Source organism: Clytia hemisphaerica, unplaced genomic scaffold (assembly GCF_902728285.1).
Source record: "Clytia hemisphaerica strain Z4C2 unplaced genomic scaffold, Clytia hemisphaerica genome assembly, whole genome shotgun sequence".
Taxonomy (NCBI): Eukaryota; Metazoa; Cnidaria; class Hydrozoa; order Leptothecata; family Clytiidae; genus Clytia; species Clytia hemisphaerica.
Genome location: NW_027104310.1, coordinates 189,953 through 214,204, shown reverse-complemented (window position 1 = coordinate 214,204; position 24,252 = coordinate 189,953). Strand labels below are relative to the sequence as shown.

General features: G+C 35.7%; 3 protein-coding genes across 5 annotated transcripts in view; 1 reads left to right on the top strand and 2 right to left on the bottom strand.

The window, feature by feature from the left end:
- The first annotated feature begins 2,414 nt into the window (after window positions 1-2,414).
- The window catches only part of LOC136817535 (mutS protein homolog 5-like), a 52,676-nt gene continuing 30,838 nt past the window's right edge, over window positions 2,415-24,252 (top strand). For 2 of the 3 annotated variants that reach the window (XM_067073862.1, XM_067073861.1), the window contains exon 1: window positions 2,495-2,594. In XM_067073862.1, coding sequence (XP_066929963.1) covers window positions 2,541-2,594 — 54 coding nt within the window. In that variant the 5' untranslated portion in view covers window positions 2,495-2,540. Of the gene's footprint in view, window positions 2,595-24,252 lie in introns of all 3 variants that reach the window. The other variant, XM_067073860.1, reaches the window with a different exon arrangement.
- On the bottom strand, window positions 4,285-6,939 carry LOC136817524 (nephrocystin-3-like). The gene is made up of 2 exons (XM_067073850.1): window positions 6,262-6,939; window positions 4,285-5,669 (listed from the first exon to the last, which is right to left on the bottom strand). The coding sequence occupies exons 1-2, from the start codon at window positions 6,872-6,874 to the stop codon at window positions 4,285-4,287; spliced, it is 1,998 nt and encodes a 665-aa protein (XP_066929951.1). The 5' UTR covers window positions 6,875-6,939.
- LOC136817536 (kinesin light chain 1-like) lies at window positions 10,149-20,411 on the bottom strand. Its single transcript, XM_067073863.1, has 3 exons — window positions 19,613-20,411; window positions 16,487-17,523; window positions 10,149-10,499 (listed from the first exon to the last, which is right to left on the bottom strand). Exons 1-3 carry the CDS (start codon window positions 20,223-20,225, stop codon window positions 10,149-10,151), a joined length of 2,001 nt encoding a protein of 666 aa, XP_066929964.1. The 5' UTR covers window positions 20,226-20,411.

Genomic DNA, 24,252 nt, shown 5'->3' with positions numbered 1-24,252 from the left:
ATAACAATCATTCTTTCAAAATAAACCAAAATCATCTAATTCTGATAAATCTACAGGTCAGAATCCTTATTTTAATGACGACCTACGTTTTGGGGGCCGTCTCCGATTTGGGGGCCGTCTCTGGGGCCATATACTGCAGCTAATTTTAGCATTCAATCTAGCTCAACTCACAGAATCTCGCTAACCGAAATACACTTCTTTTTTTTTTATTATTGAGCCTTAAATTGTTCTTATCTTGTTCTTATTATAGGGTGTAATTGAGGTATTTTAGGCGTTATACCCAATTTTTACTACTTTAACCCCTAAGTTGCTTGAAATTGAGTAATTTCAGGCTCAGCATTGTTCTTAAATTGTTCTTATTTTTTGGCATTTTTTAGCCTCATTGTTCTTATAAAATTGTTCTTATAAAAAAAAAATTGTAGACCGACACACGGTAAGTTTTTTTCAAAATATAAAAAACGCCTGTGCTACAGACTAGAGGAAATTAAAACAATATCCTCTCTCCAGAATCCATTTACACACTCTCTAACGTCAATATGTCAACACTTAAACCCACTTAAAACTGAGTATTGTTTATTTAAAAGTATGATTCATTCAGTTTTCGGTGTGTATAAAATATTAAAAAAAACACAGAGAATAACGCTCTGGATTTTCAAGGGTGGTTGAATTTTTATCGTATAAGGGAGCGTATTGAAGCGTAGAGCGTAGTTCATGAGAATATTATCGAAGATTCTTAAGTCGGACGAAATTACTACGAAATTGCACGTTTTTTATTTAAGAACAAACTTTATAAGAACATAAGGCTTTGATGGCCAAAATATTAAGAACATTTTAAGACTTTATGGACTCAAAAACATTAAGTTCCTTTACACAACATTACTCTCAAAATGGTGAAAATAAGAATATTTTAAGAACATTCTTCTCTCTCTTCTCTCTCTTCTCTTCTCACCTAAATCAAACTTTTTAACCCAAGTTCACCCCGGGATCTTTTACAACGCCCACTTTTAACGCCAACTTTGTAACACCCATTTAGATAGATATGGCCTCCGATGCATCGGAATGGGTCCTACCCACGGTGGAGTAGGAATCACAGCGCAAGCAGACATTGCAACCCTGCAGATGCGAGCTGCCGAGCCATGGTGCATACCACGACACTCGAACTACACGGGAGAACGGATGTCCTCGCCGGTGTAGAACCTCCTGAGTGTCACGGCACACCACAATGTCTGAAACACCCATTTGTAACACCCATTTGTACCGCCCACACGACTATTGTATCTGGAGACATTTTAAAATATTTGTTGTTCGAATCGTCCTGTATTCAATTTAAGCCACATTTGTGTTTTGATCTTCTTAACCATAATTACTTAAAATCCCGCCTGTCGCCCACATAATGTAAAACCCGCCCATCCCTAACTCACATTTATAGCAACACTTGCTGCTAAACCATAAGAGCCTATTCATGATAGGCACCACTGGGAGAGTCTTCTGAGAACTTTTTAGAATTTTCCACCCAATACGTCACTTAAACAATAGAAAAAGTGACGTATTGGGTGGAACAAAAACAGAAAATTTACATAATTTCGTGAAGTCATTGCAGTGGTGCATACCATGAATTAACCCAAAAGGCTATTTTACAATCTATCCACTATACTACTAAAAATCCTACACAAATGGCTTATCAAACGCCCACTTTAAACGCCCCTCCACCCTCGTATCAATCCCTTTTATGCCAACACGTTTTCAACACAGATATCTTATTCAAAACACTAGACAGAGCTACTCTATTTTTCCCAAGCAACAGCAGGTGAAGCAAAATAATGCGCCATCTTTGCTAGAAACCTTTGTTTTCACTGTCGATGACTGCAAATTTCAAATTTGCAAGGATCTCGCTAGCTATATTGTGACGTCACTTTATTCAAGATGGAAAATTATTTTGCTTTAGATAGGGTAGGAAAAGCTTCATCTAGTGTTTTATATAAGATATCTGTAGTATCAAGTACAGTCATTAAAAAACAACGAGAACCCATTAACCAAAAGAACCGCGATTTCACAATTTGTAAAGAGGATCAGGAAATCTCTTCTGTTCTGGCATTTCATAATTCATAGCTTCTGACGTCATTAACTAACATTCTTGAAATACCAAAGCAACTATTTTGGGAACGGCTTAAAAATTTGTGTGTCCTGGATCACTCTGTCATCTCCTTTTAATTTCAACCTCTTTAATTCGATTTTTTCTGGAATTCGAACTAGAACATTTATCTCGTAAACAATACTCTTCGTAATCCGAATCTCATAATTATTCGATGAAAATTTTTGGTCTCTTTCAGATGAATTTTAAAATCGCAAACTTAAAAATCCTTCAAGAAAACTTCCAATTTTAATATTTTCTTCTTTTTCTGAAATCAGGGATTTTGAATGGAACGAAATCGCAACAGGGTCATCAACTACTCAAAATTTGGTTTTTACGACCGAGCACAAACTTGCAAACCCTTGAAGAACGACAAAAATGCATCAATTTTTTTGCGCAAACAAGAAATATGGAAGCTTTGAACACTCTACAAGATTGCTTGAAAAACACAAAAAATATTATGGTATGAAAAGGTTTTACTTTTTAATTCTTATTTAAAATTTTGATCTACAGTCAATAGACCTTATCGGAGTTTTTTGATTTTTCTAAAACATCAATGCATTGTGGGATTGTTTCGGGGGGTATTACAAAGTAAATCCCTCGAGGAATTCCTAAGAGATTTCTATTGTAATACCTCCGAAACAATGCATCGCTTTTTTAGAAAAATAGAAAACTCCGATAAGATCTATTCTTTCTAATTCAAACCTTTGTAATTCGAATTTTTCCCTAATTCAAACGAAAGGATTGTTACCCTTGGCTAGAAAGTGGTATAAGATACTCGAATTTTTCTCTTATTCGAATAAAATTCTTTGTCCCTTGAAGCTCGAATAAGAGAGAGGCAACTGCAACTTATTAGCAATGTACAGTTTAGTTTAGTAATTTGGGAGATAAAGAGGTAAGCAAATCCATCTTCAGCCTCGGCCTGAACTCGACCTGTGACTTTACCAAAATATCCAATGTTGCAAGGTTGGCTGAAACTATTAAATAATAACCGACTGTTATTATAGCAGACTATTTGTCCTCGCTTTTATCAGGGTGAAAATGGGCCAAATCGTAAGAATACCCTAAGAATACCCTCTAGGATGAGTTTCACAATTTGATAAGAATACAGTCATTTTTTATTTGGTTAACAGAAAAAACTTTTTATTTTGTTAGACTTAGATTGAAACTTTGATGCAGAAATATAATTTTAGCTCCCAATGTGCACTCAAAAGTTCCAAATTCTCAAATAGATAATTTCTCATGTTTGCATAAATGTCAAGTCTAAAAAAGTAAAAATACATTAAGAATATGTCACCCTCAATTTTGGCAATTTCTTAAGAATTCTTCGTTGGAAAATAAGAACACGTTGCCACTAGGGACACAGGTGATGACACTCGAACAATGTAGGAAAGCATTTAGTTTTCCCAAGCCAAAAGCAAGACGAGCAACCCTTAGCAATGTCTGGCATATTACCCACACCCTTGTAGTAGTGGTGCCCAATCCCCATTGTTGTTTTATTTTTTTAAATTTTTATTTAACATACTCCAGATATCATATTATACAATGGTTCTTATCCCTATTAAAATAATTAAGAGTAAAATAAATCTATATTATTTGAAAACTTCATCATAGTGAAAATAATAGAATTTCGAAGAAAACAAGTAAGATACGGATTCTAGGCACTGAACCTGGTGACGCAAAAACAAAAAATATTGATCTAGAAATATTAAGACCTTAACTAATTCGCTAGCGATTGAAATATATCTATGAAATGTTAATTAAATTACTGCTAACGATTGAAATATATCTATGAAATGTTACCTAAATTCGCTAGCGGTTGAAATATATCTATGAAATGTTACCTAAATTCGCTAGCGGTTGAAATATCTATGAAATGTTACCACAAAAATGATGACAGAATGTATGATTAAAAGTAAATAGAAATTATGTTCTTAACTTCAATTTTTTCACTTCAGCTGAGTTAGAAATCTGAGAATTTCTGCCTGCCTGTCAAAAATACTTTGGGCAGCCTATAGTATTCAAAAATGTTCGGATTTAGCTGGCATTTTTGCTCTAGTTGAACCCGATGCGCTGTGCACGTTCGATAATTCAAAAAACGACAATAAAACTATAAAACTAAAAATATTAAGTCAAATTGTATTGGTATTTTACTAGTTAATCAATTCATTGCAAGCTTTTAAGAGTTCCTTACTTCGGACAGTATCTTCGTGGTTTTCACCGAACGTTGAGGTTTGTCTTCTAAAGACGTCTTCTAGTATAAGTATGGCTTTTCGATAATCATTTTGATCGTAATAACAATGAGCCAACCAGTATCTGGTATTCAGAGTATTCTGGTGATTTTCACCCAAAGTGAAAGTTCGTTTCTCACCTACATCCTGGAAAATTTGTATAGCTTTTTGGTAATCATTTTGTTCGTAATAACAAAGAGCCAACATGTATCTGGTATTCAGAGTATCCACGTGGTTTTCACCCAAAGTGAAAGTTTCTTTCTCACCTACATCCTGGAAAATTGGTATGGCTTTTCGGTAATCATTTTGATCGTAATAACAAAGAGCCAACCAGTATCTGGTATTCAGAGTATCCACGTGGTTTTCACCCAAAGTGAAAGTTCGTTTCTCACCTACATCCTGGAAAATTGGTATGGCTTTTTGGTAATCTTTTTGTTGGTAATAACAACGAGCCAACCAGTATCTGGTCTTCAGAGTATCCTCGTCGTTTTCACCCGAAGTGGTAGTTCGTTTCTCACCTACATCCTGGAAAATTGGTATAGCTTTTTGGTAATCTTTTTGTTGGTAATAACAGAGAGCCAACATGTATCTGGTATTCAGAGTATCCACGTGGTTTTCACCTAAAGTGAAAGTTAGTTTCTTACCTACATCCTGGAAAATTGGTGTGGCTTTTTGGTAATCATTTTTTTGGTAATAACCGCTAGCCAACCAGTATCTGGTCTTCAGAGTATCCTCGTCGTTTTCACCCGAAGTGGTAGTTCGTTTCTCACCTACATCCTGGAAAATTGGTATAGCTTTTTGGTAATCTTTTTGTTGGTAATAACAACGAGCCAACATGTATCTGGTATTCAGAGTATCCACGTGGTTTTCACCTAAAGTGAAAGTTAGTTTCTTACCTACATCCTGGAAAATTGGTGTGGCTTTTTGGTAATCATTTTGTTGGTAATAACCGCTAGCCAACCAATATCTGGTAAAAAGAGTATCCCCGTGGTTTTCACCCAAAGTGGAAGTTTGTTTCTCACCTACATCCTGGAAAATTGGTATGGCTTTTTGGTAATCTTTTTGTTGGTAATAACAACGAGCCAACCAGTATCTGGTTTTGAGAGTATCCTTGTGGTTTTCACCCAAAGTGAAAGTTTGTTTCTTAATAATATTTTCACAAAGAGGAATAGCTTCGGCCCACTTCCCATTTCCCCGTAGATTATTTGCTTTCCTCTTCATTTTCTCAATGCTTTCATCTGGTATTGTTTCTTGATTTTCAACAGCGTTCTTCGACAAAGGGTTGTCTTCCTCTCGAATATCTAAAACTATAAGCGTAATATTTGTTACTGGGGGCATTGGCCTGGATATGATAATTTTGTTTAAAGCCGATACATTTGGTCAGAAACTTTGGACGTGAAATCGACAATAGCTTTATTTAAACAAATTTCTTTGAAACCCACAAGAGCAACAAAAAAGATCACATTTTAAGAGCAAAATTTAAACAAAGAAATCTACCGTGGTCTGTATTAAATCATGAAAAATATTAGCATTTTGATTGGCTAAAAATGCTAAAAATGCGTTCAAAAATGTTATATTTCATATTTTCCACGAAGAAAATATAAGTTTTATTCAATACAAATTTGACACACCTATTCCTTGGGTGAATTATGGAATATTTATAGGGCCTGGGCAATACTTTTTGTGTTTGTTTGGCCACAATCTGACCCATTAATAATTTAAAGCGACCAAAGTTGAGCCCAAGTGCAATGCGCACGTTCGACTATGTTTATAATCAAAGTTAAGGTAGTTATCAGGAGAAAAATAATTTAGTGGATGGCTAGTTTTTATGAGGCTTTAAAACTTAGTTTTGCTGGCCTTTATCGATTCAATTTCTATAAAACGAGACAAAAAAATTACCTTTCAATTCATTCGTTGTCTTTTCTAATTTATTTGGGAAGATTCCTTTGGACGTCAAATCTTTTTCCAGAAGTTTGAGTTGATTCGTCAAATACTTTTCATCATTGATGTCACCAGACAAGTCAATATATAATTTGGTTGCTAGTGTTAATCCTAGATTCCCTTTCCAATCCTGAGGGTTTTTCATCGATGGATCAAGAAGTACAGCTACCATTGGGACTTTCGTGCTGGCGTAATCGAATTCAGCTCGACAGTTATCTCTATCAGTACCGAAGACCACTTTTTCGTGGTAACGTCTTGTAATGAAAGCAATAAAACATCTGGTGTTTTCGATCCCGTTTGCCATTTGTTCTCGTACGTTACCAACCATTCGTTCATTATCGAACCAAGTCACGTATCCCAATCCTTTGATCGCCTCGTTGATTTTCTCGACCTTTTTGTGATTAGTTATACCATCTTCACCCCAATCGTGAGATAAAAATACATCTGTTTTTACACAAGAATTGAGTTTTTCAGATGATGTAGAAGCGGCAGCCATTTTGAACAATCGTCTATGCTTGATTCCTACCTCGCTCAAACCTTCCACTTTCACCTCATAAACCGTAAATGACATTCATTATACGAGAAGACTTCCTTTATAAACAAAGGAATAATAAGCTTGTTTCTCTCCCGCTTTGTGCAAACAAGAAATTTGAGAACATTTTATTGTTGACTCTACTTAAAAAAAATATAAGAGGTTTTAGTCCTTCATTCTATATGACGCTTTTTTGTAAGAACCAGTTTATTTTCTTGCCTTCGAATCGAAAATAGCCTTATTTATTTACTAGCTCTTCAAATAAGAGCACTGTTAAGGCCTTAAAGCCATTGACCTTTTACATAGTTATAATGTTTGTTGATTCAGCAGATTGAAATAAATAGAATCTTTTGTAATGAATAAAGAAAAATGTGGAGCAAGATTTTTTTCTTCCATTTATCTACAAATTTGAATGGTCTCTTTCATTAAAATTTTGCTGACATCAGTTTCAGAGGAGTCGGGTGTATATAACACCGTATAATTCCTTTAAGATCAAAAAGGAAATAAAGACTCAGTATTTAACACGAGACAGCTTCCACAATGTATTATGATAGTAAGTGGTTGAACCGTAAGTGGTTGAACCGAAGGCTCTCAAAAATACAATTATTTTCCCCTATTACACATATAAATCTTACTACAACAGCGATAAATATACAATGAAATAATACTTATTTTAAACTACTATTTATATCCTGTTTATATTTCCTTCTTCAATAAGATAGATTAATTAATTGAGTACTTCAGTATTGATAAACAGAAACCTCTTGCTCAAAAGTTCTAAGTCCCCCGGACAAAATCTCCCAAACCCCGGTGGTCAAAATAGGGTGCCCAGACTGTCTCTGAAAACTAGGCTGTTTGAAAGAAACCGTAAGGATGAAAAATTTGAGCAAAGGTGGCAGGATACCCTCATCCTGTAATCTTTGTAATGTTAACTGTAATTTTTTATGCTCCTGACGTAAACTATATACACCCTGGCATGATATTCAATGCACCCTGGCATTTTCTCTTTGTACATTCTTTATGCGTGATTAAAATTACTAAGTTTTTGAGCTATCATTAATGTTAAGATTAGGGGTATGCACATTCGTTAATAGAATGAATTTTTTGACTGAATGTATATAATTTTGTTTTGGTTGAAGTTGCTAAGATAAGGAGAGCTTTATGGGAACAACGTGTGCATATCTGTAATCTGTCATCCCTTTTGAATACCACGCGACTTTTGTAAGAAGAGCTAATTTACAGAACGCAAATTAAAAGCGAAAGTGATATTTTTCGAAAACGTAAATAAATTCATGAATTTTGGCTTAGACTTGACTGTTCTTACTTTTTTGAAATTTTAAGCCAAAATGTTCTTACGATGTTCTCAATACCTTTCTTTACTCAAAAACTTAGAATGGGTTTAAAATCTGTTAAAATCAGTACTTATAAGAATTTCTGAAATCTGAGGCTTAGGATTGTTCTTAATTTGTTCGTAGGTTTTGGACAATTTTTACCCTCATGTTCTTATAAAATTGTTCTTATAAAGAAAAAAGCGTATAAAGCCTCATTGAATAATAGGTAGTTTTATAATATACGTGTGTTTTATAAGAACGTCCACAGTTTTTGAAACTAATTCAAATTTCCCTTAAAGGTAGAATTAAAGGCCATCTACTATACCATCTTTATCATCCCAAGGTTCTTTAAAAAAACGCAAGCTAATAAACCGGGGTTTGCGACGACGGGAACTGTCTAACTTACTCTGTTACAAAGCTTCTGTGTTTTATTGAAAACATTCAGCTTTTTTGAGCTTACTTACCTGAAATGATCAGTTTGTAAAACAATTTTTTTTCTTCGACAGCATAAAAAACTTGTTTTTGCGGCCGGATGAATCTCAACTGACTGTTATATAACAGACTATTTGTTCTCTAATCACATACCTTATCGGCCAAAACTTAGTCGGCCCTAAGTGACTAAATTTTGGCTTGGTGACTAAAATTTGGGCCGACTAAAAATTTAGAAATTGCCAAAGCTTAATTATAAGTCGTCCCTCAGTGACTCAATTTTGACGAGGTGACTAAAATTAGGGCCGACTAATAATTAAGACCGATTAATAGCTAAGGCCGACTAAGTTTTGACCGATAAGGTATTCAAGATATGAAGTCCACCCTACTGGGTCCTCACGAAGAAAGGATCTGGAAAATAACAACACATTGTGTTGCCCAGCCTCTACACGTCCTTTTTATAAGAACATCTAAATTTTTTGAAAGCTTCAAATGTTTTTAACTTTTTTAGTTTTAAAAGCCTCTTTTTTTCACCATTTTGTGATCATTTCTGTCCATTTTCTTAAGAAATTGGCCATTTTAGATTCTGCAAAGCCTGAAAATGTTCTTAACTTGTTCTTAGCATTTTGGCTATCGAAGCTTTATGTTCTTATATAGTTTGTTTTTATGAAAAAAGTGTAGGGACACTGATGCCATAATAATGACAGTCGAACAATGTGGGAAAGCTTTTAGTTTCTCGCATGCCTAGAGCAGGACGAGCAGCCCTCAACAATGTCTGGTATATTACCCACACTCTTGTAGTAGTGGTGCCCAATCCCCATCATTGTTTTTAAAATTTTATTTAACATACTTCGGGTTCCATATATACAATGGTTCTCATCCCTATTAAAATAATTAAAAGTAAAATAAATCAATATTATTTGAAAACTTCATCATAGTGAAAATAAAGAATTTCAAAAAAAACGAGTAAGATACAGATTCTAGGCACTGAACCTGGTGACGCAAAAACAAAAAATATTGATCTAGAAATATTAAGACCTTAACTAATTCGCTAGCGATTGAAATATATCTATGAAATGTTAATTAATTCGCTAGCGATTGAAATATATCTATGAAATGTTAACTAATTCGCTAGCGATTGAAATATATCTATGAAATGTTAACTAATTCGCTAGTGATTGAAATATATCTATGAAATGTTAACTAATTCGCTAGCGATTGAAATATATCTATGAAATGTTAACTAATTCGCTAGCGGTTGAAATATATCTATGAAATGTTACCACAAAAATGATGACAGAATGTATGATTAAAAGTAAATGGAAATTATGTTCTTAACTTCAATTTTTTCACTTCAGTTGAGTTAGAAATCTGAGAATTTCTGCCTGCCTGTCAAAAATACTTTGGGCAGCCTATAGTATTCAAAAATGGTCGGATTTAGCTGGCATTTTTGCTCTAGTTGAACCCGATGCGGTGTGCACGTTCGATAATTCAAAAAACGACAATAAAACTATGAAACTAAAAATATGAAGTCAAAATGTATTGGTATTTTACTAGTTAATCAATTCATTGCAAGCTTTTAAGAGTCCCTTGCTTCGAACAGTATCGTCGTGGTTTTCACCCAAAGTGGAACTTTGTTTCTCACCTACATCCTGGAGAATTTGTTTAGCTTTTTGGTAATCTTTTTGATCGTAATAACAATGAGCCAACAAGAATCTGGTAGTCAGAGTAGCCTCGTGGTTTTCACCCAAAGTGGAACTTTGTTTCTCACCTACATCCTGGAAAATTGGTGTGGCTTTTTGGTAATCATTTTGATCGTAATAACAATGAGCCAACAAGAATCTGGTATTTAGAGTAGCCTCGTGGTTTTCACCCAAAGTGGAACTTTGTTTCTCACCTACATCCTGGAAAATTGGTATAGCTTTTTGGTAATCATTTAGTTGGTAACTAGCCGTCACCCGGCGTCGCACCCGCCGAGTAGAGTGTTGTTGAACACATCAAAAGCCCTTTGGATGGTGGGGCACGGCGGGAAGGTAAAAAGATCTGATTTGTATATTGTAAGCCCAAAGAACAAAATATTACCACTTTTCACTAATCAAAACTCGGAAAACCGCATATTTCATGTTTGGTGACGTCATTTTGGCCCTAAGTGACGTCATCGAAAGGGTAATAAACTTTTTACTTCACTGAAATCAATTTGTCATTCATCCAAAAGATTCTCTTGATGATTTCCGATCCAATGAGGGGTCAACCATTGCTTAAATCCTTATCAAACTCGAGATATTGTATTTTTAAGGTTTTGATGACGTCATCGGACCCAAAATGCCTCAATTTGAATACATTTATTTTTGAGAGTTTCTATATACCCACTCTTATCCCTCCCAACTTGTTCTCCATAAATTTCCGATCCAATGAGGGGTCAATGACCTCCAAACTCCTTTCCAATCTCGAGATATCCCATTTTTTCTATTTTGATGACGTCATCAACTGAAAACGCCTGAATTTTCAGCCAAATTTTAAAGTCATACTCAAGCTATATAAACCCTCCCATCTTATTCTCCATAAAATTCTCGATCCAATGAGGGGTCACCGACCTCCCAACTCTTTTTCAAACTCGAGATATCGCATTTTGAAGTTTTTCCCAAATTTGTGACGTCATTGGGTCCTCTACCCCTAATGTTGTCAACGGTCAATTCGCGAATTTTGGAATTTTTGCGGTGAACGGGTAGCTTGTGCCCCAAGGGTCCCAAAAAAACAAAAAACGTCAATTATTTCCACGGGAAAGTGGGTTTTTAAATTTGCGAAAGATTTGCACTGCAACGACTTCTTTAAAAAAACGCTAATTTTCACTCTTCCCTTGACCACTTTCGCTTTCGTTTTCAACCACCCATCCATCCATCCAACCAAAAAATCGGTCACGTAGCTCTCGAACCCCCATCTCAAAAATCCATAATGGCTCCCCCACGGCTCATAGAGAATTAGACTTTTAGTATATAGACTAGCCGTCACCCGGCGTCGCACCCGCCGAGTAGAGTGTTGTTGAACACATCAAAAGCCCTTTGGATGGTGGGGGAGGGTAATAAGATTGAATTCTAAGCCGAAAAAACGAAATATTACCACTTATCAATGATTGAAGCTTGAAAAATCACATATTTTATGTTTGGTGACGTCATTTAGGACCTAAGCGACGTCATCGAAAGGGTAATAAACTTTTCACTCCACTGAAATTATTTCTTCATTGACTGAAAAGATTCTCTTGATGATTTCCGATCCAATGAGGGGTCAACCATTGCTTAAATCCTTATCAAACTCGAGATATTGTATTTTCTAGGTTTTGATGACGTCATCGGACTCAAAATGGCCCCAATTTGAATACATTTACTTTTGAAAGTTTCTATATACCCACTTTTACCCCTGCCAACTTATTCTCCATTAAATTTCCGATCCGATGAGGGGTCAACCATCTCCTAACTCCTTTCCAATCTCGAGATATTGGCAATATTATTGCATTTTTCCTGTTTTGATGACGTCATCAATTGAAAACGCCTAAAATTTAAGCCAAATTTCAAAGTCACTTTCAAGCCTTATAACCCCTTCCATCTTATTCGCCATAGAATTCTCGATCGAAAGAGGGGTCACCGACCTCCCAACTCCTTTTCAAACTCGAGATATCGCATCTTCAAGTTTTTCCCAAATCTGTGACGTCATTGGGTCCCTTTACCCCTAATGTTGTCAACGGTCAATTTCGCGAATTTTGAAATTTTTGCGGTCAACGGGTAGCTTATGCCCCAAGGGTCCCAAAAAGCTAAAAAACGTCAATTATTTCCACGGGAAAGTGGGTTTTTAAATTTGCGAAAGATTTGCACTGCAACGACTTCTTTAAAAAAACGCTAATTTTCACTCTTCCCCTGACCACTTTCGCTTTCGTTTTCAACCACCCATCCATCCATCCAACCAAAATCGGTCACGTAACTCTCGAACCCCCATCTCAAAAATCCATAATGGCCACCCCACGGCTCATAGAGAATTAGACTTTTAGTATATAGACTAGCCGTCACCCGGCGTCGCACCCGCCGAGTAGAGTGTTGTTGAACACATCAAAAGCCCTTTGGATGGTGGGGGAGGGTAAAAAGATCTGATTTGTATATTGTAAGCCGAAAAAACGAAATATTACCACTTATCAATAATCGAAGCTTGAAAAATCGCATAATTTATGTTTGGTGACGTCATTTTGGCCCTAAGTGACGTCATCGAAAGGGTAATCAACTTTTTACTCCTATGAAAGTATTTCTTTATTGACTGAAAAGATTCTCTTGATGATTTCCGATCCAATGAGGGGTCGACCATTGCTTAAACCCTTATCAAACTCGAGATATTGTATTTTTAAGGTTTTGATGACGTCATCGGACCGAAAAAGCCTCAATTTGAATATATTTATTTTTGAAAGTTTCTATATACCCACTCTTACCCTCCCAAATTATTCTCCTTTAAATTTCTGATCCAATGAGGGGTCAACCATCTCATAACTCTTTTCCAATCTCGAGATATCACGTATTTTCTTTTTTGATGACGTCATGAACTGAAAACGCCTAAAAGTTCAGCCAAATTTTAAAGTCGCACTCAAGCTTCATAACCCCTCCCATCTTATTCTCCATAAAATTATCGATCCAATGAGGGGTCACCGACCTCCCAACTCCTTTTCAAACTCGAGATATCGCATTTTGAAGTTTTTCCCAAATCTGTGACGTCATTGGGTCTCTTTACCCCTAATGTTGTCAACGGTCAATTCGCGAATTTTGAAATTTTTGCGGTCAACGGGTAGCTTATGCCCCAAGGGTCCCAAAAAACCAAAAAACGTCAATTATTTCCACGGGAAAGTGGGTTTTTAAATTTGCGAAAGATTTGCACTGCAACGACTTCTTCACAAAAACGCTAATTTCCACACTCTTCCCCTGACCACTTTCGCTTTCGTTTTCAACCACCCATCCAACCAAACAACCAACCAAAATCGGTCACGTAACTCTCGAACCCCCATCTCAAAAATCCATAATGGCTCCCCCACGGCTCATAGAGAATTAGACTTTTAGTATATAGACTAGCCGTCACCCGGCGTCGCACCCGCCGAGTAGAGTGTTGTTGAACACATCAAAAGCCCCTTGGATAGTAAAGGGGAAACTTTTGACTGATTTAATCCCAAATAACAAAAATTGTCACTCAAGAAAAAGAAGACCAATCAAAACTCGAAAAATCGTAAATTTAATGTTTTGTGACGTCATTTGGGTCCTAAATGACGTCATTGAAAGGGTAATAAATGTTTTACTTGACTGAAATCAATTTGTCATTTACCGAAAAGATTCTGTCGATGATTTCCGATACAATATGAGGGGTCAACCATTGCTTAAATCCTTCGCAAACTTTAGATATTCTATTTTTTATTAGGTTCTGATGACGTCATCGGGCCAAAGATGCCCGATTATATTTATTTTCGAAAGTCTCTTTATACCCACTCTTACCTTTCCCAACTTATTCTCTATTAAATTCCCGATCCAATGAGGGGTCAACCATCTCTTAAAGGCCGGTCCCCACTTGCGCGCGCTGTGATCGCAACTTTGGCTTCAATCGTTTTTGCTTGGAGAAAAGATTACGTCATAAAAACGCAGCGCGCGCTTGGAAAAAAAGTTGAATGTATTTCAACTTTTTTTTCAAGCGCGCGACCGTTACGTCATATCGCACCAATGGAGTTGCTTCATTTTTCTTTTGACCAATAGCGTGGAAGCTCTGCTCGAAGAAGAGCGATTGAAGCGCGCGCAAGTGGAGACCGGCCTTAACTCCTTTCCAATCTCGAGATATCGCCTTGTTGAGTTTCTTAGCTATCTTCCGTAAAAGCCCGGGCTATAAAATATACGGTCTATCACGTTGCTATGTGAACGGATTTAAAGAAAAATGGCGGATTCCCGATATAAACAAAACACAAGGAACAAAAATTAGAAAAAGTTTATTTTCCCAATTTTTCCCTCCCGATTTAAACCATTTTACTTTTTATATAGACATATAATGATTAATAACTGAATACTTTAAAAGGAAGAAGCTAAGCTCGAAGGCCAAAATCATTTAGACAGAAAACATGAATTTAGGGAGGGCAAAAAACTGGTAGGGTAAAAAATGAAAATATATCAAAATATTCATTGTTGCTGCTTCTTCAATATTTTTATAATGAGGTTTAATGTTAATTGAAGAGGTGCTATTGATAAATTTAATGTGTATAAATCTGAATGAAATTAGATATGATGGTGTCAATAACTATAACCTTTTCCTATTTACAACATAATAAAAATGATGGAAAATAAAGTGAAAGTGTATTTTTAATTTTGCTTATCATTGTTCTAGAGTTCTTGGTTAAACAACAACATTGTGATAAGGAAAAAGTCTAATATATAGTCATTGTCAATGATATTCAACCATACGTTTCAGATAATGTACACTATTGTACGTACCAAATATTCATTGTTGCTGCTTCTTCTTGCGCAGCACAGCCCGCAAGCAAAGTAAAGTATCAAAGAGAAACGTATAAGGCGGCAATCACAAATATCTTCATTTTGCGTCCTCGTTGGGTCTAAAATGTGAGTCGGTCGGTCGGTCTAAAATGTGAGTCGGTCGGTCGGTCTAAAACGTGAGTCAGTCGGTCGGTTCAAAAAGTGAGTCGGTCGGTCGGTCGGTCTAAAAAGTGAGTCGGTCGGTCGGTCTAAAACGTGAGTCGGTCAGTCGGCCTAAAAAAGTGAGTCGGTTGGTCGGTCTAAAACGTGAGTCGGTCGGTCGGTCTACAAAGTGAGGCGGTCGGTCGGTCTACAAAGTGAGGCGGTCGGTCTACAAAGTGAAGCGGTCGGTCGGTCTACAAAGTGAGGCGGTCGGTCAGTCTACAAAGTGAGGCGGTCGGTCGGTCTACAAAGTGAAGCAGCGGTTGGTCGGTCTACAAAGTGAAGCAGTCGGTCGGTCTACAAAATGAGGCGGTCTGTCGGTCTAAAAAGTGAGTCGGTCTACAAAGTGAGTCGGTCTACAAAGTGAGGCGGTCGGTCGGTCTACAAAGTGAGGCAGTCGGTCGGTCTCCAAAGTGAGGCGGTCGGTCGATCTAAAAAGTGAGTCGGTCGATCTAAAAAGTGAGTCGGTCGGTCGGTCGGTCGGTCGGTCGGTCGGTCGGTCCGCCGTGGAAATGAACATATTTGTGATTGCCGCCTACAAAGACAACCAAATTACTTGGATGTATTACCATGCAGCAAAAATATGCCACTCTCAATTGTTTCCATTGGTCGGTCTTTGGTCTTTGTTCATTTTGTTAAGATGGTTGGTTGCAATAAGCCCCATATGCCATAATAATTTCTGAAGAACAACTGTACAAATCCATAACAAAATGTTCTCTATTCAAGAAACAGGATACCATGACCATTAGACCATTCCCTATCCATGTACAAACGATGGCACCAGTGACCAGAGCAGAGAGACCAGATCAATCAATCAATATTAAAAAACCAAAGAGCTTCTTGCTTCTATCTGGTTTTATTTACTTTTACGAAAATTACCAGTAAAGTAGAATTTTGAAAACGGAGATACGCTTCCGAACCGGGCGACGTTTCCCGATCGGCAAGGAACCGTAGGCATGTTTTCCGGTGACGTATCTCAAAAGAAACGTACTCCGCCTCGAAAAAAGAACACTGTACTGTTTTCCCGCTCGGAGCTCGATTTAAAAAGAAACTTGGAAAAAAAATCCATAATGGCCACCCCACGGCTCATAGAAAATTAGACTTTTAGTATATAGATAACAATGAGCCAACAAGAATCTGGTATTTAGAGTAGCCTCGTGGTTTTCACCCAAAGTGGAACTTTGTTTCTCACCTACATCCTGGAGAATTTGTTTAGCTTTTTGGTAATCTTTTTGATCGTTATAACAATGAGCCAACAAGAATCTGGTAGTCAGTGTAGCCTCGTGGTTTTCACCCAAAGTGGAACTTTGTTTCTCACCTACATCCTGGAGAATTTGTTTAGCTTTTTGGTAATCATTTTGATCGTAATAACAATGAGCCAACAAGAATCTGGTATTTAGAGTAGCCTCGTGGTTTTCACCCAAAGTGGAACTTTGTTTCTCACCTACATCCTGGAAAATTGGTATAGCTTTTTGGTAATCATTTAGTTGGTAATAACAACCAGCCAACAAGAATCTGGTATTTAGAGTAGCCTCGTGGTTTTCACCCAAAGTGGAACTTTGTTTCTCACCTACATCCTGGAGAATTTGTTTAGCTTTTTGGTAATCTTTTTGATCGTTATAACAATGAGCCAACAAGAATCTGGTAGTCAGTGTAGCCTCGTGGTTTTCACCCAAAGTGGAACTTTGTTTCTCACCTACATCCTGGAGAATTTGTTTAGCTTTTTGGTAATCATTTTGATCGTAATAACAATGAGCCAACAAGAATCTGGTATTTAGAGTAGCCTCGTGGTTTTCACCCAAAGTGGAACTTTGTTTCTCACCTACATCCTGGAAAATTGGTATAGCTTTTTGGTAATCATTTAGTTGGTAATAACAACCAGCCAACAAGAATCTGGTATTTAGAGTAGCCTCGTGGTTTTCACCCAAAGTGGAACTTTGTTTCTCACCTACATCCTGGAGAATTTGTTTAGCTTTTTGGTAATCTTTTTGTTCGTGATAACAAAAAGCCAAAAAGGATCTGGTAGTCAGAGTAGCCTCGTGGTTTTCACCCAAAGTGGTAGTTTGTTTCTTAATAATATCTTCATAAAGAGGAATAGCTTCGGCCCACTCCCCATTTTTCAGTAGATTATCTGCTTTCCCCTTCATTTCCTCAATTCTTTCATCCGGTATTGTTTCTTGATTTTCAACAGCGTTCTTCCCCAAAGGGTTCTCTTCCTTTCGAATATCTAAAACTGTAAGCGTAATATTTGTTACTGGGGTGTTAACTTGAGTATAATAATTTTGTATAAAACAGATATTCGACAATAAAAATCGGATACCGAAAAAATGGAAGTATCGAAAGTACCAAGTATTTTTCTAAGTTTTGAAATTTTTTTAAATGAAATTTGAGATCTTTTTACGATTTTGAAATTTTGAAGGTAATGATTTATTTTTAATCCAAGCTAAATCTTTGATAGTTTCTTAAAGTTTTCTTTTTATTTTTGGAAGTTTAATTGTGTTTCTGTCCCTCACTGTTTACTTGACCACTTTGCGATTTTTCTGCAGAACCCGTACTGTTCAAACCATGTAGTTTACAAATGTTTAATCGCCATGTCCTTTGTAAGTTGTAGCTTTCCATGAAATTTAAGGAATTTACAATACTTTCATTGGTTGAATACCCAGTGATCATGGGTTAATTGTATTCTTTGAGAAATTGACACACGTCTAGAAGTTCTGCCCTACCCTAAATACCAGAACAATAAAACTTTAGATAGGACCCTTTATGGTAACATTTCGTGCTCTGTTTTTGACTAAAACATTATCTATTAAACCATTTTAAGCAAACATGATAAGGATGTGACTTTCATAGGACAGTTTAGTTGAGGATGATTTTGACCCCATCAATGATCCCATTAACTCTGCTTGAGGAATTACTACAAGAACAAAGCGGGAATTCCCCATAACATCCAGATACTTCAACTGAGTTCATAAAATTAATTTTCAAATTTCGATGCAATGAAAAAAAGCATAAAAACTACAGTTTGAAATCATCAATAATTGCTTTGGCACTTTTGATACAAGGAACTGTCTTCAAATTTGACAGAATTGCAAATTTAGGTGATCTTTCAATTTTGAATTTGAAATTTATGAAATTTCTCATTTTTTTAATTTTCAAAATTAAGAAAAATACTTGGCACTTTCGATACTTCCATTAGTAAAATTTCGCATTTCGGATATTTTTAGATATCGATAGCGGGAGCATGAATGAAAGAAGTGTCCTTATCATAAAAACGTAAAATTGTAAATGAATGACGGAATAATAAACAGACAATGGAGGAAAATGATTTCAAATATATTTGTAATCAAAGTGAATACAATGAAATCGACATGTTTAAATGAGCCGCTCGAAATTTTAACCAGTTAAACTATTTATCACACTTTTACTCGTATGTTTATAATCAAAGTTAACCCTTTAAGTGCCAATGTCGTTTATATCAGACATGGGCTATGTAGGAGGGCGAAGCTCTCATGTAATGCCCAGTTTGATTTAGAAATTGTCATTTTTGGTCTAACTCGTAGGAATTGGATTGGGCTTCATGGTCAAGCAAAAAAAAAAAATCAAAAGTAAGTCTTTCCAGCGGACTTTTAAGCCAAAAAGTCAAAAAAATGGAAAAATTTGACAAAATCCACTATTTTAAGATTGTGACCGTTTTTGACCGTTTTTTGACCATTTTTGGTCAACGAGTGATCCAAAAACCTCTAAATTTGGCCCTGCTTTACTTGATTCTGTCTTCCAGCGAATTAATTTGAAGTTTTACCATTGCGCATCTTGCTATCATTCAGGCAGGTCCTGAATTTGAACAAAGGAATCTACCGTAGTCTGTATTAAACACGGTGTATGAGAAATTATTCAGTGGCTGTTTTTGCCTACAGGTATATAACAATTTTAGTAATCGTCAACCAACATGAAAAATATTAGCATTTTGATTGGCTAAAAATGCGTTCAAAAATGTTATATTTCTTATTTTACACGAAGAAAATACAAGTTTTATTCAATACAAATTTGACAGACTTATTCCTTGGGTGAAATATGAAATATTTATAGGGCCTGGGCAATACTTTTTGTGTTTGTTTGGCCACAATCTGGCCTATTAATAATTTAAAGCTGCCAAAGTTGAGCCCAAGTGCGATGCGCACGTTCGACTATGTTTATAATCAAAGTTAAAGTAGTTATCAGGAGAAAAATAATTTAGTTGATGGTTATAGTTTTCATGAAGCTTAAAAACTTAGTTTTGCTGGCCTTTATCGATACAATTTCTACAAAACGAGACAAAAAATTACCTTTCAATTCATTCGTTGTCTCTTCTAATTTATTTGGGAAGATTCTTTTAGACGTCAAATCTTTTTCCAGAAGTTTGAGTTGATTCGTCAAATACTTTTCATCATTGATGTCACCAGACAAGTCAATATATAATTTGGTTGCTAGTGTTAATCCTAGATTCCCTTTCCAATCATGAGGGTTTTTCATCGATGGATCAAGAAGTACAGCTACCATTGGGACTTTCATGCTGGCAAAATCGAATTCAACTCGACAATTATCTCTATCAGTACCGAAGACCACTTTGTTGTGATAACGTTTTGTAATGAAAGCAATAAAACATTTGGTGTTTTCGATCCCGTTTGCCATTTGTTCTCGTACGTTACCAACCATTCGTTCATTGTCGAACCAAGTCACGTATCCCAATCCTTTGATCGCCTCGTTGATTTTCTCGACCTTTTTGTGATTAGTTATACCATCTTCACCCCAATCGTGAGATAAAAATACATCTGTTTTTACACAAGAATTGAGTTTTTCAGATGATGTAGAAGCGGCAGCCATCTTGAACAATCGTCTATGCTTGATTCCTACTTCGCTCAAAATTTCCACTTTCACCTCATAAACCGTAAATGACATTCATTATACGAGAAGACGTCCTTTATAAACAAAGGAATAATAAGCTTGTTTCTCTCCCGCTTTGTGCAAACAAGAAATTTGAGAACATTCTATCGTTGACTCTACTTAAAAAAAATATAAGAGGTTTTAGTCCTTCATTCTATATGACGCTTTTTTATAAGAACCAGTTTATTTTCTTATCTTCGAATCGAAAATAACCTTATTTATTCTAATTTGAAGAGCACTGTTAAGGCCTTAAAGCCATTGACCTTTTACATAGTTATAATGTATGTTGATTCAGCAGATTGAAATAAATAGAATCTTTTGTAATGAATAAAGAAAAATGTGGAGCAAGATTTTTTTCTTCCATTTATTTACAAATTTGAATGGTCTCTTTCATTAAAATTTTGCTGACATCAGTTTCAGACGAGTCGGGTGTATATAACACCGTATAATTCCTTTAAGATAAAAAAGGAAATAAAGACTCGCAGTATCAGTATTTAACACGAGACAGCTTCCACAATGTATTATGATAGTAAGTGGTTGAACCGTAAGTGGTTGAACCGAAGGCTCTCAAAAAAACAATTATTTTTCCCTATTACACATATAAACCTTGCTACAACAGTGATAAATATACAATGAAATAATACTTATTTTAAACTACTATTTATATCTTGTCTATATTTCCTTTTTCAATAAGATAGATTAATTAATTGAGTACTTCAGTATTGATACACAGAAACCTCTTGCTCAAAAGTTCTAAGTCCCCCGGACAAAAACTCCCAAACAGGGCCCACTTTTTTGCAAAGCAAAATAAACAATTTCTTTTCACCTAATTAATTTTTTCTTTTCTGTGCGCGTGCCAAATAAAAACGTTTAGAACCTTTCTAAAAGGGGACAGATGGACACTTAAATAAGTCTAATTATACTCTTTTGTTTTAAACGAACAAACTTAACAGTTTTCTTTCAGAAAATCAGAACAAAAAGGAAGCTGTTTTAGCCAAATAAGACAGGTCAAAATCGAAAATTTTCCGCCCCGTCGGCGCAAACCATGGTTGCGCCTCCTTAGTAACTATATTTTTGTTGGCCCCCTCACTTTCAAAATCGTGGCGCGGGCCCTGCCAAACCCCGGTGGTCAAAATAGGGTGCCCAGACTGTCTCTGAAAACAATCGGGTATACAATGAAATAATACTTATTTTAAACTACTATTTATATCTTGTTTATCTTTCCTTCTTCAATAAGATAGATTAATTAATTGAGTACTTCAGTATTGAGTATTGATACACAGTTAAACCTCTTGTTCAAAAGTTCTAAGTCCCCCGGACAAAATCTCCCAAACCCCGGTGGTCAAAATAGGGTGCCCAGACTGTCTCTGAAAACTAGGCTGTTTGAAAGAAACCGTAAGGATGAAAAATTTGAGCAAAGGTGGCAGGATACCCTCATCCTGTAATCTTTGTAATGTTAACTGTAATTTTTTATGCCCCTGACGTAAACTCTATGCACCCTGGCATGATATTCAATGTACTCTTGCATGATATTTATTGCACCCTGGCATTTTCTCTTTGTACATTCTTTATGCGAATTTTTTTAAGTTTTTGAGCTATCATTAATGTTAAGATTAAGGGTATGCACGTTCGTTAAGGTGTGTGTTCACCTTCCTTGACACATTCTCTTTAATTGATCATATCTTTAGAACAACAAATTTTTATACATCAAAAGTATATATTTTCTGAAAGCCAATAATATTCTCTTTCTAATGGTAAAAGTTTCAGCTGAATTTAAAAAACTGGGCAGGATATAATTAAAATCTTAAGAATTTTAACCTTACCTACTTCAAAGAAGTTAAAGTCACCCATAGCTTTTGAAATTTGAAAAAATAATTTCGATACTATGTTCCCAATAGATTGAACCAAGAAAATGTCTTAAAGTCTGTCCAGATATAATTGGCAGTGGAAACAAGAATGCCTGTAACTTTTGATAGTCAAATATATATAATTATGGAAATTTATTTTGCTTGTTTTAGAGAATCAAAAGCGCTATATTTGAATGTATTTTTGGTTCAAAAATTCGCGATTTTTAGCGGTTAAATTTGCAATTTTAAAATTTGAACTTTTTTTCTACTTACGCTATAACGTTCATTTTTACACCAGTGGTAGTTCAAACTTAGGTTAAGAAGTTTTTTAAATTTCAAGGCAAACAGAAAAGTTCTTCGGAAGATATGGGACCCGAAATACCCCTTGGTAGCACTTTTCTGTGAAATATCAGATCTCCAACTTATCACTAATGTTCTTACGATATTCTTACTACCTTTCTTCACTCAAAAACTTAAAATGGGTTTAAAATCTGTTAAAATCAGTACTTTATAAGAATTTCTGAAATCTGAGGAATAGGATTGTTCGTAATTTGTTCTTAGGTTTCGGCCAATTTTCAACCTCATGTTCTTATAGAATTGTTCTTATAAAGAAAAAAGCGTATAAAGCCTCATTGAATAATAGGTAGTTTTATAATATACGTGTTTTTTATAAGAACGTCCAAAGTTTTTGAAACTAATTCAAATTTCCCTTAAAGGTAGAATTAAAGGCCATCTACTATACCATCTTTATCATCCCAAGGTTCTTTAAAAAAACGCAAGCTAATAAACCGGGGTTTGCGACGACGGGAACTGTCTAACTTACTCTGGTACAAAGCTTCTGTGTTTTATTGAAAACGTTCAGCTTTTTTGAGCTTACTTACCTGAAATAATCAGTTCGTAAAATAATTTTTCTTCGACAGCATAAAAAATTTTTTTTTTGCGGCCGGATGACTCTCAACTGACTGTTATATAACAGACTATTTGTCCTCTAATCACATACCTTATCGGCCAAAACTTAGTCGGCCCTAAGTGACTAAATTTTGGCTTGGTGACTAAAATTTGGGTCGCCTAAAAATTTAGAAATTGCCAAAGCTTAATTATAAGTCGTCCCTCAGTGACTCAATTTTGACGAGGTGACTAAAATTAGGGCCGACTAATAACTAAGGCCGACTAAAACAAGGCCGACTAATAATTAAGGCCGACTAAGTTTTGACCGATAAGGTATTCAAGATATGAAGTCCACCCTACTGGGTCCTCACGAAGAAAGGATCTGGAAAATAACAACACATTGTGTTGCCCAGCCTCTACACGTCCTTTTTATAAGAACATCTAAAAATTTTGAAAACTTCAGATGTTCTTAACTTTTTGAGTTTTAAAAGCCTCTTATTTTCACCATTTTGTGATCATTTCTGTCCATTTTCTTAAGAAATTGGCCATTTTAGATTCTGCAAAGCCTGAAAATGTTCTTAACTTGTTCTTAGCATTTTGGCTATCGAAGCTTTATGTTCTTATATAGTTTGTTCTATGAAAAAAGTGTAGGGACACTGATGCCGTAATAATGACAGTCGAACAATGGTAGAAAAGTATTTAGTTTTTCGCAAGCCAAAAGCAAGACGAGCAACCCTCAACAATGTTTGGTATATTACCAACACTCTTGTAGTAGTGGTACCCAATCCCCATCATTGTTTTTTATTTATAAAATTTTATTTAACATACTTCGGGTTTCATATTATACAATGGTTCTTATCCCTATTAAAATAATAAAGAGTAAAATAAATCTATATTATTTGAAAAATTCATCATAGTTAAAATAAAGAATTTCGAAAAAAACGAGTGGGCGTTCTGGATAGGGAATAGGTAGCTTCGAAAGGAAATTTCCTATTCATATGTGTCACGAGTTTCGCCATTCGGGCTTGGAAATCAAAGGATTCTGGGCATTGAGCCTGGTGATGCAAAAACAAAAAAAATTGATCTAGAAATATTAAGACCTTGCAATCTGAATTGTTGTAAGTTTATGGTATAAGGCGAAAACTATGGTAAAAGATAAACTGAAAAAAACCTGACATAATATTGTCCATGTATTGAGATCTGGTCTTACTAGACACAAAAGGCTTTGGTTTAATTGAATAAAGATATGACTCTGTTTTAGAAATTTGAAATAGCATATAGCGAGTGAGATATTTTAAAACTTAGAT